The sequence below is a fragment of the Equus asinus genome, chromosome 2 (assembly GCF_041296235.1).
Source record: "Equus asinus isolate D_3611 breed Donkey chromosome 2, EquAss-T2T_v2, whole genome shotgun sequence".
Lineage (NCBI taxonomy): Eukaryota > Metazoa > Chordata > Mammalia > Perissodactyla > Equidae > Equus > Equus asinus.
This window is the reverse complement of record NC_091791.1, coordinates 121,201,211-121,214,639: the sequence shown is the minus strand read 5'-3', so window position 1 is coordinate 121,214,639 and position 13,429 is coordinate 121,201,211. Positions and strand designations below refer to the sequence as shown.

At 52.3% G+C, this 13,429-nt stretch overlaps 1 protein-coding gene across 1 annotated transcript in view; it reads left to right on the top strand.

The window, feature by feature from the left end:
- Positions 1-13,429, top strand: part of LOC123276011 (cytoplasmic FMR1-interacting protein 1-like) — a 177,836-nt gene that overhangs the window by 89,894 nt on the left and 74,513 nt on the right. Inside the window, 6 exon segments of the mRNA XM_070497085.1 lie at positions 2,593-2,665; positions 2,845-3,247; positions 4,131-4,435; positions 7,309-7,360; positions 7,453-9,698; positions 11,893-12,067. Of these exon segments, the coding sequence (XP_070353186.1) occupies positions 2,593-2,665; positions 2,845-2,906 (135 nt within the window). The 3' untranslated portion in view covers positions 2,907-3,247; positions 4,131-4,435; positions 7,309-7,360; positions 7,453-9,698; positions 11,893-12,067.

The following is a 13,429-nucleotide window of genomic DNA, read 5'->3' as shown; positions in this document are numbered from 1 at the left end:
TGACCGGACCAGTAAGCAGCCAGTGTTTAGGGCAGCCTCCTCCAGGAACGTGTTGGGGAGGACTGACTCTTTTACCTAAATATATGTAAATTTTTAACAGCCAGATAAATTAGGAAGAATTCCTTTAAATAGTAATCTCTCATCATGAATTTTAGCTATTTAATATAGGAAAATTTCCTTCAGGTGGCTTTTCCTGAATATACAACGTAAGGTGCAGTCTCTTTCGTCCACGTACATCTAAGCCTGAAGAGGCCTTTCAGTCACTGGCTTGGGTCAGGGTCGGGGAGTTTTACTGAAGGGGGACTGCCTTATAGAATTGATTTAGTCAGTGCCAGGGAACTGTTAGACGGCGGGTTTCTTTTCTGGTCCAGCTTCCCCTTTAGCAAATAAGATAAACTGTCAAAAGCTTTTCTTTACCAAAATAGAAGATGTCAAGGAGGCCTTGTATGAACATAAAATAATTACAGAACCACGGGGGTTTGAAGCTGAAGAAACAGTACTTGTCTCTCGTCAGCTCAAAGGAACAGTCTGTACTCACCGTCAGGGCAATGACCGGACATTTGTTGGCTTCAGGAAGGAGTGTGATGCTCTATTGGAAACTTAGGGAAGGAGAAAATCTGGAACCAATGCGATCCATACCCTCCCAGATTCTTAAATTATATCTGTTGCCTCTCGCACAAAATCCCTCTGAGAGTTGTCCAGCACTCTTCAAGGCTCACCACAGTCCTGTGGGAATTGGTGCCTCAGTGAAGGGCTCTTCTAGGTCTTGGGAGCTTGCTAAGTGCCCGGTCTCCGGCGCCCAGCTGACACGGATCCCCGGTGTCTTCCTTCTGAGACCAAGGCCTGTGTCTCAAGTCTTTGCCTCTGGACTTAGCTCCATTTAGTCACAAGCACAGTGCTGGCTACCTGGGAAAGATGCTGTAAATGGTTGTCACTTGATCTTAAAGCAAACCTCGGCTAAGGAGTGGATGGATGTTTCTCGAACAATGAATAAAAGTGAATGAAAAGGGCAATCTACAATGCAGTTGAGTGCAGTTTTGTTTTCACTGCAGATTCCTCGGCCCATGCTTGAGGGCTCTTGTGAGCACCATGTGTGGTTTTTGTGGACAGGGTAGCCGTGCCTTGCAGGAATGCCTTTGGCCCCTCCTTCTCCCACCCTCTGCTCCCTGTCGCCCCTTTGCCTCTGCCTTCTCTGGCCCCTCCTGTCAGCGCACCTTGTAGAGGTGGTGAGAAGCTACTCCTTCTGTGTTGGACGAGTCTGCTTCCAGGCCCAGCACCAGATTAGAGTTTCGTGTGTTGCTTTTGTCCTTTTGGAAATAAGGGGTGATGTTTTCCAATAGGTTTGCCAGGGTGGGGCTCTCCAAGTTGGAAGACGGCATGGCTCCTCTGACTGCATCTCAGATGGTTATGCCCACATCCCATCCAACCCAGGGGTAGATGTCTTCTTGGTGGTTATTTTGGTCTCTCCAAAGAAGGTGGTAATAAAATATGTTTTGGCATCTGCACAGGCTCCCACTATTGTAAATAAAGATATTAAAAGAAAATGTGTCCTTCAACTTGTCACAACATTAGAAAAGAGGGTAACCGTCACCCACTTGCTGAGGGCACCAAGTGTGTGGGTGGGGCCCCAGGGGTCCTGTCCAGTGAGGCCATGCAGTGGTGGCTCCGGCTGGCACCGGGATTTGATTCAGTAGTGAAAAATGTTGATCTTATTCTGAATCTGTGCATTGGATAGATAAATCTTCTAGCTTTGTGAAAGACTCCCTAAAACCAACCTAAATGTTTTGGTAATGTAGCTTTTTTTAGCTTGTGCGTGTTAATAAACTTTTTGTTTTAGAATAGTTCTAGATTGCTTGTTTTTAATGCTGTTCTCACTTTTTTCCTGGTTTGGTTTAGGGGCAAAGATTTGAACTCAGTGACAGTGGTACCTGGAAGCAGCACAGATGGCCAGTCAGCCCCTTTGGGGCAGTGTTGCCAGGTGGCAGGCCCCTTTACCACCTGCAGAATTCCCCCTGTGTGGCTCTGCCCCAGCCTTCCCACCAGCAGCTCTCTTCCCTTATCCAAGTCTCCCTTCCTCAGTCCATTGGCCTGGCCACTTTCTTGTGTCAGTCACCTTCCAGCTGCCCTCCTACCGTCTGTGGGTGCAGCCAGTCCAATCGCCCTTCTCCACCTTGCTTTTGTCACTTGATAGTAAATACATCCTGGAGATCCCTCCACATTAGTAAGTGGTGACATTCCTCATCCTTTTTATAGCTGCGTAGTATTCCACTAACATCACCTCCTTTTATGTGTTTATATAGTGTGCGGTCCCCATCTGATCCTTTCCCTTGTTTTAGTTTGTCCCTTTCTCCTCCCCCCACACCTCCTTGACCTGCCCAGGGGAGGTGCTCCTGTTTGCACTCGCCCGGAGGTGGCTTCTATTACATATATCCTACATTTCCATCAGCCCGAAGAGTTCTGTTGCATGGTGCTGGTTCCAGTGTTTATTTAACACTAAATGGCAAAGATGTACCTTGTTTTCAGCTCCAGATTTGTCTGTCCGTCTTTACGGTGAGAGAAACTTCCTGATGCAAACTTCTCTTTCTTTCTCAGTCTTTAGAAGAAGCATGTGACCTGTTGCATGCATCACCTTGTCAAAACATTCTGCCAAGAGTCGACGAGAAAGGTGAGCCTGTGTCCCTCTGACTAGGGACTCTAGACTGTCCTTTGCAGTAGTGACCATGGTCTGTGTGGCCAGAGAACTAAAGTCCACTTTTGTTTGAGTTTGGCACCTGTTGAGTCATAACTGGGGGTAATATGTAGTGTAACGTAGTTAAATGACTATTGAATAACTGGAATATTTAGGGTTGAAACGCCTTTGTCCCCACCGCGACACGACTCTGAGGCCGAGAATGCCCAGTCTGTAGGAACCCCATGGTGTTGGTCCTGAGGATCTGCGTATTCTACAAGATCTTCAGATAATTCTGATGCTGATAAAGCGGGAGACTTTGCATTTACAAGTCCACTTGTGAGAGCCAGCCCCGCCGGTTTCCCACGAGCTCCACTGCCCTGCGTGGTCTACATGGGACACTTAGCAAGAAGATGGAGCTAAACGGCAAGCATTTCTGCAGCAAAGCCTGCCTGGTCTGGCCTAACACGTTTCAGTTTCCCGAGTATCATCACTAGCTGTGACCAGACTCTGCTCTGCCCAGGCAAAAGAAGACCTATCCGATGAACTCAACATAGACTCTCCATAGCTGACCTCTGGGTAAGCAATAAACTAAGCAGAGGCAACTTACCAACAAATGCCTGCTTGGAGCGTTACTCGCTTAAACATGTGGGGGTGGGGGGCGCTGAACCAAACCCCCAAGGACACAAAGGGAGCCTCCTCCTTTGGGCAACCTCCTTGGTCCCAGCTTTCTCATCTCCTACCGCTCAAGAGCCTACAAACTAAGATCTTTGGAAGAAAGATCCCCAGGAATACTTGCGGGTCACCTAGTGAAGATTTCCCCCACTGCTGGGTGAGGCATAGGTCAGAGAGGTCCTCTTGGGCTGCCTGGGCCTCTGCGCCGGACACTCAACACACAGAGTTGCAGACCCCCTAAAGATTTCCCGCAATGGGCATGACCCTGGTGACTTGGAGCCCCTGAGCCCTGAGAACTCCCAACAGTCAAAGACCACCCCCACCCCGCTTCCTCCTCATCAGGGTCTCGGGATTATTCTGGGCATTGTGTTCTTTTTAGCAGCTTTTCCGTTAAAGGACCCCTAAGGGCACGGTTGGTTTGCGCTTGGCACTCTGAGAATCCGCCACCTCGGAGGTGGGCAAGCAGCGGTTTCAACTATCACCTTAAGACTGGCAGAGGCCACAGGACACTGGGAAGGAGAGAGGTGAAAGGTTAGGAAAGCCTGGTTGTGCAGGCGACCAGGGACAGACTGGCGCTAACTTGAAAAGCCGGCCCGAGGTGAAGCGCATTCTACTTGTGAGTCCTGGGCCCGTTTCCGCTTCCAAAGGAGAACGTCTTTTGCCCCATGCTTTTCCCACTGGGTTGGACGTGCCTTTTGACTTAAGATACGAAGGAGCCTCCAAAACCTCTTGGGGTGCCTGATGGGTCAAGGAGGACTTGCCTCAGCCCAGTCTGTTCTTCCTGCAGGTAGAGGACCAATCACCTTAGTGTCCCAGGTCGTCAGCTGGTCTTAGGACTCGGATAATCGGTCTTTGAAGGCATCCCAGCCGAGGAGTACTTCCTGGGTTCATCTTCTCACAGCTGGTTGCTTGACTCCCAGTTTTACGACTCGAGTGAGAAATGGGACCACGAGAGGCGTGAGAAGTACGGAGACATGAGCCCTGACCTCTTGGCATTGGCTCCTGCTTCTTGAGGAGGGAAAAGGTAAAGAAGGCCGCATCTACTGTGTCCTGTGACATGTGTGCCGTGCATTCTCACGAAGACGCTCTCAGGTAAGGAGTTGGTGGGAAATGCTTTGCTTTCTCTTAAACTCTGTCCTTGAGGCCTTTGCTGATGGAGGGCATCGAACCGACATTCCACTGGAGGAGGGAGGGGCAGAGGAAGGGGCAAATTAGTATGTAGGAAATGAGCCCGTTTTGGTAAAACAATAACAAATATCTGAGTATACTGGAAAACCTATATACACGTGCATAAAGGGGTAGGAGCGTATGTTTGTATGTGTATGATTGCTTAAGCAAGGGTGATGAAGGAGTCTACCTATTAGACTGTTAGAATTATCTGGACACACTTCTGCAACTGTGACAATGAGTGAGAACACGCAGAAGGGACAGTGTTTAAAGAAATAGCATAATGAAATGTATTTCCATTCTATAGTTATATATCAGTGTATATAAGGTATACTATAATTCAAAATCATGAAGAGTAAACATGAGTCAAAATAAGAAGAACCAAAAAGACAGGGTTAGCTGTATCTGCTGACTGACAGGAATCCATCATAGATTGTCCAGTGAAACATGGCGCAGAACAATGTGGGCCAAGTGGGACGTCATTTTTAAAAAAGCAAAGAAACAGACAGACCTCCCTGTGTACCTGGGACTGTATATGTGTGTCTGTCTTAGTCCATTTGGGCTGCTGTAACAAAATACCACAGCTGAGGTTGGCTGATAAACGATAGGAGTTGATTTCTCACAGTCCTGGAGGTTGGAAGTCCAAGATCAGGGTACCAGCATGGACAGGCGAGGGCCCTGTCGGGCTCACACTCTTGCATCCTCACATGGTGGAAGGGGCTGGGGAACTCTGCGGGGTCTCTTCTATAAGAGCACTAGTCCCAGTCATGGGGGCACCACCCTCAGGACCCAGTCACCTCCCAAACGCCCCATCTCCTAACTCCATCACGTTGGGGCTTAGGATCCCAACAGTGAATGCTGAGGGGACAGAAACATTAAGAATCTAGCAGTCTCTGAGCAGAGAGAGATGTAGGGAAGGATACACGTGTGTCTTTTAACGCTGGACAACTTGGGAGAGGAGTGCAATTTACATATGAGAGGATGATTCTGATTATACTTTCGATTTAAAATACTTTGCAGTTAGACAGCTCATAATCAGAATATAAGACCTCTCTAAGTTAGAACATCACAGATAGGCATTTTTAAATTTTGCATTGTGAAAAGATAGGCATGAGCCTATCTTTAACGTCAGACACAAAGATTTCGACCACTGAATGAAGACACACCCTCAGCTGTGCGGAGGTCAGACCCAGCAGAGCTCTTGCTTGCCATTTGGAGACCATGCCTTCTTCTGGACTCTACACCTAGAAATGACCAAAGTATTCTGTGAGGATTAAAGCATCCACCCTCAAACGTGTGCTGAGTATACATGTATACTGGCGAGGAAGAAGGCTGGACACCATGTGCAATTCATTAAGTGACACGCAGACACTGCAAGATCCTTGTTCTCTGCTATGTGCTCCCGCCTTACTCCTCTAACCGTTCTAGTGGAAAACTCACCCCGGTGCATTCGAGGCCATTTTCCAAGACTACCCTTAGACGTAGTTAACGGGGATTTCGCAACTTATAGGAAGAAGAAGATTTTGGACAAAAGATCTCTTGGACAGTGGAAAGTCCCAGCCAGCCTCTGCCTCCCACTGGGATGGCCAGACCATTTCCACTCTCGCATCTCTGAGAATCACAGAGATGCGGGGTGGGTGAGCCGAGGAGTCGAAAGAGAGATTTCTTGGACTCTCAAGGTCTGGCAGTAGTGCTCTTTTATTGAGAGAATAGTATGGAAGAGCACGGGGTCAGGGCCCATGGGCAGTCAGAGCTGCTGCTGCCGGCATGGGGACAGGACCCAATGGGCAGTCAGAGCTGCTGCTGCCGGCATGGGGACAGGACCCATGGGCAGTCAGAGCTGCTGCGTGGGGACTGGACCCACGGGCAGGAGGAGCTGCCGCTGCCGCTGCCAACATGGGTTGAGAGTAGGGCTAAGTTGAAGGCATAGGTATGTGAGTTTCTCTCTTTCCAAGACAGAGGAAAGAATGTGTAAAAGAAGTTGTTAAAATGGCATCAGTGCAGGTGGGGTCTGGTTATTGGCTGGCCCTATAACTTTAGGTCAGAATCAGACCGGACTAAGTCAGGATGACCTATGCTTCCCGGCAGGCTATTGGTGGTGGGGGTGGGGGGAGGAGTCAGCTACGTGAGGTTACCAGACAAGCACCATAGACAAGACTTAAGTCCTTGCCGTCCCCATTAAGAGTCTCTAGAGATAAGGTCGTCCCTCCTTCCTCCTGGTGCAGAGAGGGAGACACCCCCAACACGTGGAGACTTCCTTCACAAATGCAAATGTCTCTCGTCCAAGGGCAAGCAAATCCCACTCCTCAGAGGCTCCTTCCCGTCTGCAGTTTTTAAAAGTAACCAGCCTAAAATAATCCTCATCAACAGGATTTCCTTCTTCATCATTAGCACCAGGCAGAGTCGATCCTGCCTCAAAGCCCTGGCTTCCCTCCACTTCAGACCCTGTCACCCTCAGGAGCCACGTCTGTCCCTCTGAGAAGTACAAACAGGGCAGCCCGTGGATGGGTGTGCCAGGCCTGGGAACCCTACCCACGCACCCTGTGCCCTGAGGGTCCCCGTGTCACTCTGCGTCTCAGCTCCCAGGGACATGGACACACCCTGACACCCCCAGCGCTTCCCGGGCCCTTGGACTTGGTGCCCTGACCCTAGTTTCTCTGCCCACCGTGGAGTCTGGGCATGAACCTGACCCTTCCCATCCTCACCTCGGATCACCCCTGCCTTCATTATAATTCCAGGGTTCACAGGAAATGTCCTCTCTTTTGCTGCTTTATCCTCAGCCAGGTGTTTTCTTGCAGTTCTCTGATCTCAGGATAGGTCCGGTTATACCACAGAACAAAGAAAGAACAGGCAAGTGTCACGGATGTGTCACGACCGGGGGGTAAAGCATGTTTGTTATAAAGGGGCCAAAAAGTTTCCAAGCTGCTTCCCTTGCACCCTAGGAGACCCTCTGCAGGACTCATCCAGTAACTGGATCTCCTGTTATGCAGAAAAGGATGGCACCAATGGAGTCTTTCTGCACCAGCTGCCACCTCCACTGCCCCCAAGAGGGAACGGCACATCCCTCCAACCCCGCTTCTCCCAGTGAGGCCAGAGGACTTGGATGGCGAGCTCAGCTTCCTTTAAGAGCCCGCCTCTCCTCTTGCAGGCCCTCCTTCCTGTCTCTCCCTGCACGTGGCTGGGAGCGGAGGCAGGCGGAGGGACGGGTTGAGGGGCTTTATCCCATTCATTGCTGTCCTACAGACTGTTTCCCCGCGTCCCCGAGTCCTTCTGCTTCCTCCTCCTGCGGACGACTCAGCTACACCCCTTCTCAACCACGCTTCCTTTAGAGCTCCCTTGGCTGAGGCGCTCTCCCAGCCCTCCAGAGCCCCCTGAAGTCCCGTTTTCTTTCCCGCCTTACACTGTCGCCATGTTCAGGGTCCCGAATTCCACAGCATCTAGATGGGGCTCTCCTCTCTTCTCCTGGCTGGGCGAGCCTGTGGCCTGACCTGGCGTGCAGAGTCGGCTGTCCCGAGGCCGCTTCATCCACCCCTTCCGGGTGGTGCTCTCCACGCCCTTGGTTGGCGATGCGGACCACGCAGCCTGGAGTGCAGGGTCTCCCGGGGTGGCTCAGCGGTCTGGCCCGCGGTCTTCCCCGACAGGCCCCATCCCACCCACAGCCCTGCTCTGCAGTCACAGGGCCTGAGCGCGGCCCTTCAGGCGCGTGCCCCGCGGTCCTTGGGGCCGCGCCCCGCGGCCCTGCCTCTGCCAGGCCTCCTGCCTCTGCAGCCACGCCAGCTCGCTCCGCAGCCGCCTCAGCTCCTGGCTCTGTGCTTGCAGTCTCGCCTGCAGGCGCAGGCAGGCTTCCTCCTTGGCTCGCACCTCCCTGCTCTTGGCCGCCAGCAGGCGCCTCTGGGCTAGCAGGTGGCAGCGTCGGGGCCGGCGCGGCGCAGACGCGGGCCGCCGGCGCTCCAGCAGCTCCTCATAGAAGACGCGGCAGCTGAAGCCCTCCTTGACGCCGCGCTCGGCGTGCGCCACCACGGCGGCCGGGGACGGGAACACGCGGCAGCAGGCCACGCAGCGGAAGCCGTGCTCGCCGGTCCCCAGCCACTCCGGGGTGACCGCGCGGGGCGGCGCCTCCTGCTCCTGGACGGCCGGCGCAGGGGTGTGCGCCTCGGCTTCCTGGACACAGGGCTCCGTGTCGCTGAGCAGGGACTCCGTGTCAGCCGGGCTCGGGGGAGAGCCGATGGTGCTCTCCTGGGAGAGCTCGGCCTCGAAGACGCGGGGCCTCTCGTCCACGGGTGCAAACCCGCTTTCGGTTTGCCACGCGACGGCCACCCCCTTCACGGTGCGCACTTGGGTGTAATAGGCGCACCGCACCCATTGCTTCTCTTTGGGCGACCCGTAGCTGGAGGAGTGGGAGGTCCGCTCCGCTGAAGCAGAGGAGACACACGTCTCTGGGAGTCGGAGGGTCTTCCTGGGCCTGGAGCTCCGGCTTCTGTTTTCCGATGGTGTAGGCTGTGTGGCCCTGTCCTCTTGGGTTGAGGCCTCTGAGAACAGAGTGGGAGTTCCATGAGCTCTGGGGTCCCTGGGGGCCTCTCCGTCGCTACCCTCCTCCACCTCTGGGAAACCTCGTCACATCTTCGTCTTGCCCCGGCGGGCCCGGGTCCCGAGCCTTCCAGTGCTGGTTGCACTGCTGGGGGTGACACAAGTCCCCTGAGCACAGTGGTACCAATGACAGTGGTACCCTGTGTCAAAGGTCTGTCGTGGGAGACAATACAATACCCTTTGCGATCTTCTGCTTGTAATTGTAGGACCTTCAGGCTAATTTTTCTTTTTTTTCCCTAACATTTGTTGAATGCCAACTATGCTACCCCTCTGGGAGATGTTTTCTATGAAGTTGATTTGCTAGGATAGTTAGTTAGAGGGTTAGCGTGCCAACGGGAGAGATGCTCAGCTCTTTTCAACCCGGTATTAGGGGGGCACTGACAGAAGGAATTCCACTGACAGGCATACTAATTTGTATACTTTGTTAAGGCTCTTGCAAGTTTCCTTCTTTCTCAAACCTTCCTTAACCAGGCAACACTAGACCTTTAAAAAGGCTTGCTCGGAGCCGACTCCTGAGCACTTCCTCGTGAGATGAGCTCCTTCAGTGTGAAGGCAGAAAACAGATGTCCGTGTCTGAGCGCCCTGATCCCCCACCTCGGTGGTGAGTACATGAAAACCTCAGCGAGGGCATCTGCGGGCTTGCTGCGTCAGCCTCAGGGTCTGTGCATGCTTCTGAGGACGGGGCTGGTTTGGAGAGTTCAGGATGCAGAAAGGAAGCGATGGAAGCAAGCTTTGGGTGTGTGTGGGGGAGGGAGTGAAGGGTTCAGGTAGGACCGAGATGGAGAAGACCTCAGGGGGCAGTGGACAGAATCTGCAGACAGAAGACCAGGAGGGAAGAGGAAACCAGCTGGGCCTGTGGCGAGCAGCACATGGGAGTTGTCAGGAAGTTGGGGAGGAGGCAAGGGGAAAAGGAACTGACTGGGGAAAGGGTCCCGAACTAGGATTTGTAGGATTTCTGGCAGAAACACAGGTTAAGGAGAGATTTAGAATGCGATTCTGAAGTGAAGCTTTGCTGTGCCACATCGTGGAGCCCTAGGGAGAGGTGGACGGGAGACAGAGGAGGAGAAGGCGAGGCCTTGGACTGAGGGTAGTGCTGTCTGCCCAGGCCCCCTTCTGCCCCAGCCCTGGCTCAGAATGAGGGAGACCTCTGGGGTCGTCGTGGGGTACTGGGCCAACCACCCAGCACCCTTCCATCACTTCTGGATTACTGTTTTTGCTGCCTCACCTGAGGTATTAATTCCCTCTCAGTAGAAAATGCGATGACAGCGAAGGGGACAAGTCCCCTCGCCCCTTCTCCCCAGTCCCACGCCGTCTGCCCCAGGGGCTCACTTGCTTCCTGCCTTCGCGTGGCCATCAAGCCCTTCCCAGGGCTCAGGCCTGAACAGTTAAGTTTCTGGTCTGAGCCAATTGAGGAAAGACCCTCAGACTCACAGTAGGGGGTCCTTCGGTTCACTCACTCACTCCTTCACTTATTCGTTCATGTTACGCATGTGTTCCTTGTCTACTAAATGACACAGTACGTTCACAGTGAAAGCCTCAGTGAGCCTCAGGCCTCTGGCCATCTGTCCGGGGAAATCAGACCCCTGGCTTCCCAGCTCCCATCCGTCAGACTGTTTTCCTCCTCTCCTTACCTGGGGTCTCAGAGATAGGCCTCTTCCTCCCGGATTGCCGCCGATTCATCCTGTCGGGGCAGAGGTGAACTCCCAGGATGGTCTCCGGAAGGATTTCTCTCCCTCTTCCCAATCTCAGCCTCTCTTGGGTCGTAGACTCTGAGTGAGTCCTGAATGCCTGTGAGTCGGCAGCTACAGGTGCTGCCCCACAGGGAGATCCCGGATCCACAACCTCTCTGAGAGCAGTTGGGATCTGAGTGAGCTCCGAGTCTTCCAGTAAATCCTGTGTGATGTCACCGCTGACATAGCTCAGTTCCGAGGGCCCAGTTTGAACGTCAACATGGCAACAAGAAATCACGGCAACAGTTGAAGTAGGGGTGAGGAGGGCAGCTGAGGGAAGGTGATATAATAATTACGTAATAAAGTGATTTGGAACTTTTCCCTGCCCTCAAGGGGCCTCCCATCCATTTGGAGAGAGGGTGAGAGGGCAGAAAATGAGAACAGACTGGGAGGGGTGATATCTTCCCCCGAGACCTCTCCTGTGCCTCTGTTTGGAAGTCATCTCTCCAGCCCTGGTCACTCAGTGTCCCCTCTGAAGCCCTCTCAGACCTCCTTTGCCTCTGAGCCTGCTCAAAGGCTGTTCCCCCTGACTGGGAGACCGTCCCTCCCCTCCCTCCTGGGTCCGCCCCTCCCACGGGGAGGCACAGTGGTGCATGGAGCACCACTGGGTTTGATCCCTGCTCCGCCACCTGCTGGATCTTGGGCCAGTCAGTGGACCTCTCTCTGCTTCACTTTCCATTTTTATTTTTTTTTTTTTAAAGATTCTATTTTTCCTTTTTCTCCCCAAAGTCCCCCGGTACATAGTTGTACATTTTTAGTTGTGGGTCCTCCTAGTTGCGGCACGTGGGACGCCGCCTCAGCCTGGCCTGACGAGCGGTGCCATGTCCGCGCCCAGGATCCGAACCGGCAAAGCCCTGGGCCGCCGAGGCGGAGTGGGTGAACTTAACCGCTTGGCCACGGGGTCAGCCCCTGTGCCTCGCTTTCTGATCTGTAAAATGGAAAGGACTCTCTCCACCTGATAGCATCATTTGGAGGCTGAAGAGGTCAATCCATGGAAAGCATTTAGAACAGTGACTGTTACAGGAGAAGACTATGCTAATGGTCACGGTTACCGTTGTACTGCAGGTCACAGCTTGCCGAGGGTGCGCAGATTAGCTGATGTCCTCGCCCTGAGCATGCAGAGCTCCCGAAAGCCCCCGTCCTTACGCTCCTCCAGGTCCACGGGAGAGGCTCATTTGAAAATCTGTCTCCTTGAATGGGACCGTAAGCAACGTGGAGGCAAACACCGGCTTGCTCTCAGGTCTGTAATCCCAGAAAGTAGGAGAGCGCCTGACACGTAGTAGGCACTCGACACGCATTTGTTGAATGAATGAATGAATGAATGAATGAATGAGTGGTGACTCCCACAAGGACTCCTCCATCCTAGGCATCCCCTGCAGAGCTGGACTGTTTGTCCTGGCAGCTGGAGGCACCATTGCTCCCAAGTGAGCATTTTGCCCCCGTTCTTGACCTTCCCAGTCCCAAGCCCTGGAAAGTGTTAGCGGGAAGCTCCTTAGCCCTCTGCGTGTTTCCCCTTGGGACCAGTGAGAAAGAGATAGGATTGTGGCCTCCGGAAAAGCGTGGACTCAGGACCTCCACCTGTCTGGGAGATTTAGGAGGGCTCTTGGGGAAAGCCCGCCGTCCTCTCTTGGCTTGGAGTTTGCTTCTGTTCTGGAGGCACTTAGAAGAGGAACCAGTAAATCGTGGAACCCTTTGAGGAAGGATTTGAGACAATGGATGTGGTGAGCAGAGAGTGTGGCCTGACTACTCAGAGGGACTTGAAAACTCTCTGATGGCGAGAGAGGAGGCTTGTTTTGTGCGATTGCAGAAGGCAGGACAGGGACGAGTCGGCGGGAACACAGGAGAAAAGAAAGATGTGTGCTTGTTCAGAAATGAATTAATAAAGGAAACCAACTAAAATTGGAGTCAGGAAGGCCTGGGAGTTACGGGAGCTGTTCTAAGTGAAAGTTAATTCGAGGAGAGTGAGAGTTCAGGGTGCGGACGACTCCTCATGTAACGTTTTCCATTGGCTGGGCTTGTTGTCCCCAAAGAGGAAATTCTTTCTGCCTCCTGCTGGGATAGTAAAGTAGTAGCCCACCTCTCGTTGGAGATGCAAGGTGCTGGTCTCTCCCTAATTGGGGTAATTGACGGTGGGTGGTAGGACTGGAGAGCTCCCTGTAAGGCCTTCCTGACTCCAGTTTTAGTGGGTTTCCTTTATTAATTAATTTCCACACATTCAATCAGCTTTTACTTCTTCAATAGCTTAGTTTTTTTCGTAAGTTCCTTGCTGTTCCTATTGAAGTGTTTCCTTAATATTTTATAATTTTGACTCTATTTGGCACAATGAACTAACGGGGGCAAGATAATGGTCTATACCTCCCACCCCCATTTCCGTTTTCGGGATGCTTTATTTCTAGCTTGGAGAGAAGCCATTGATTTTGGTATATTTGTCTTATATGTAGCCACCTCGTCAAAATTTTTGTTGTCGTTTTCGAGGCATGCGATTACATAATTATTAGAATTTTTAAAAAATCTTGATATTTATACCTGCTTATTAAATTGTCTGGCTTATTCATTCCAGACTATGTTGAGATAGAAGTAATAACAGGTAACTTCATCTAGT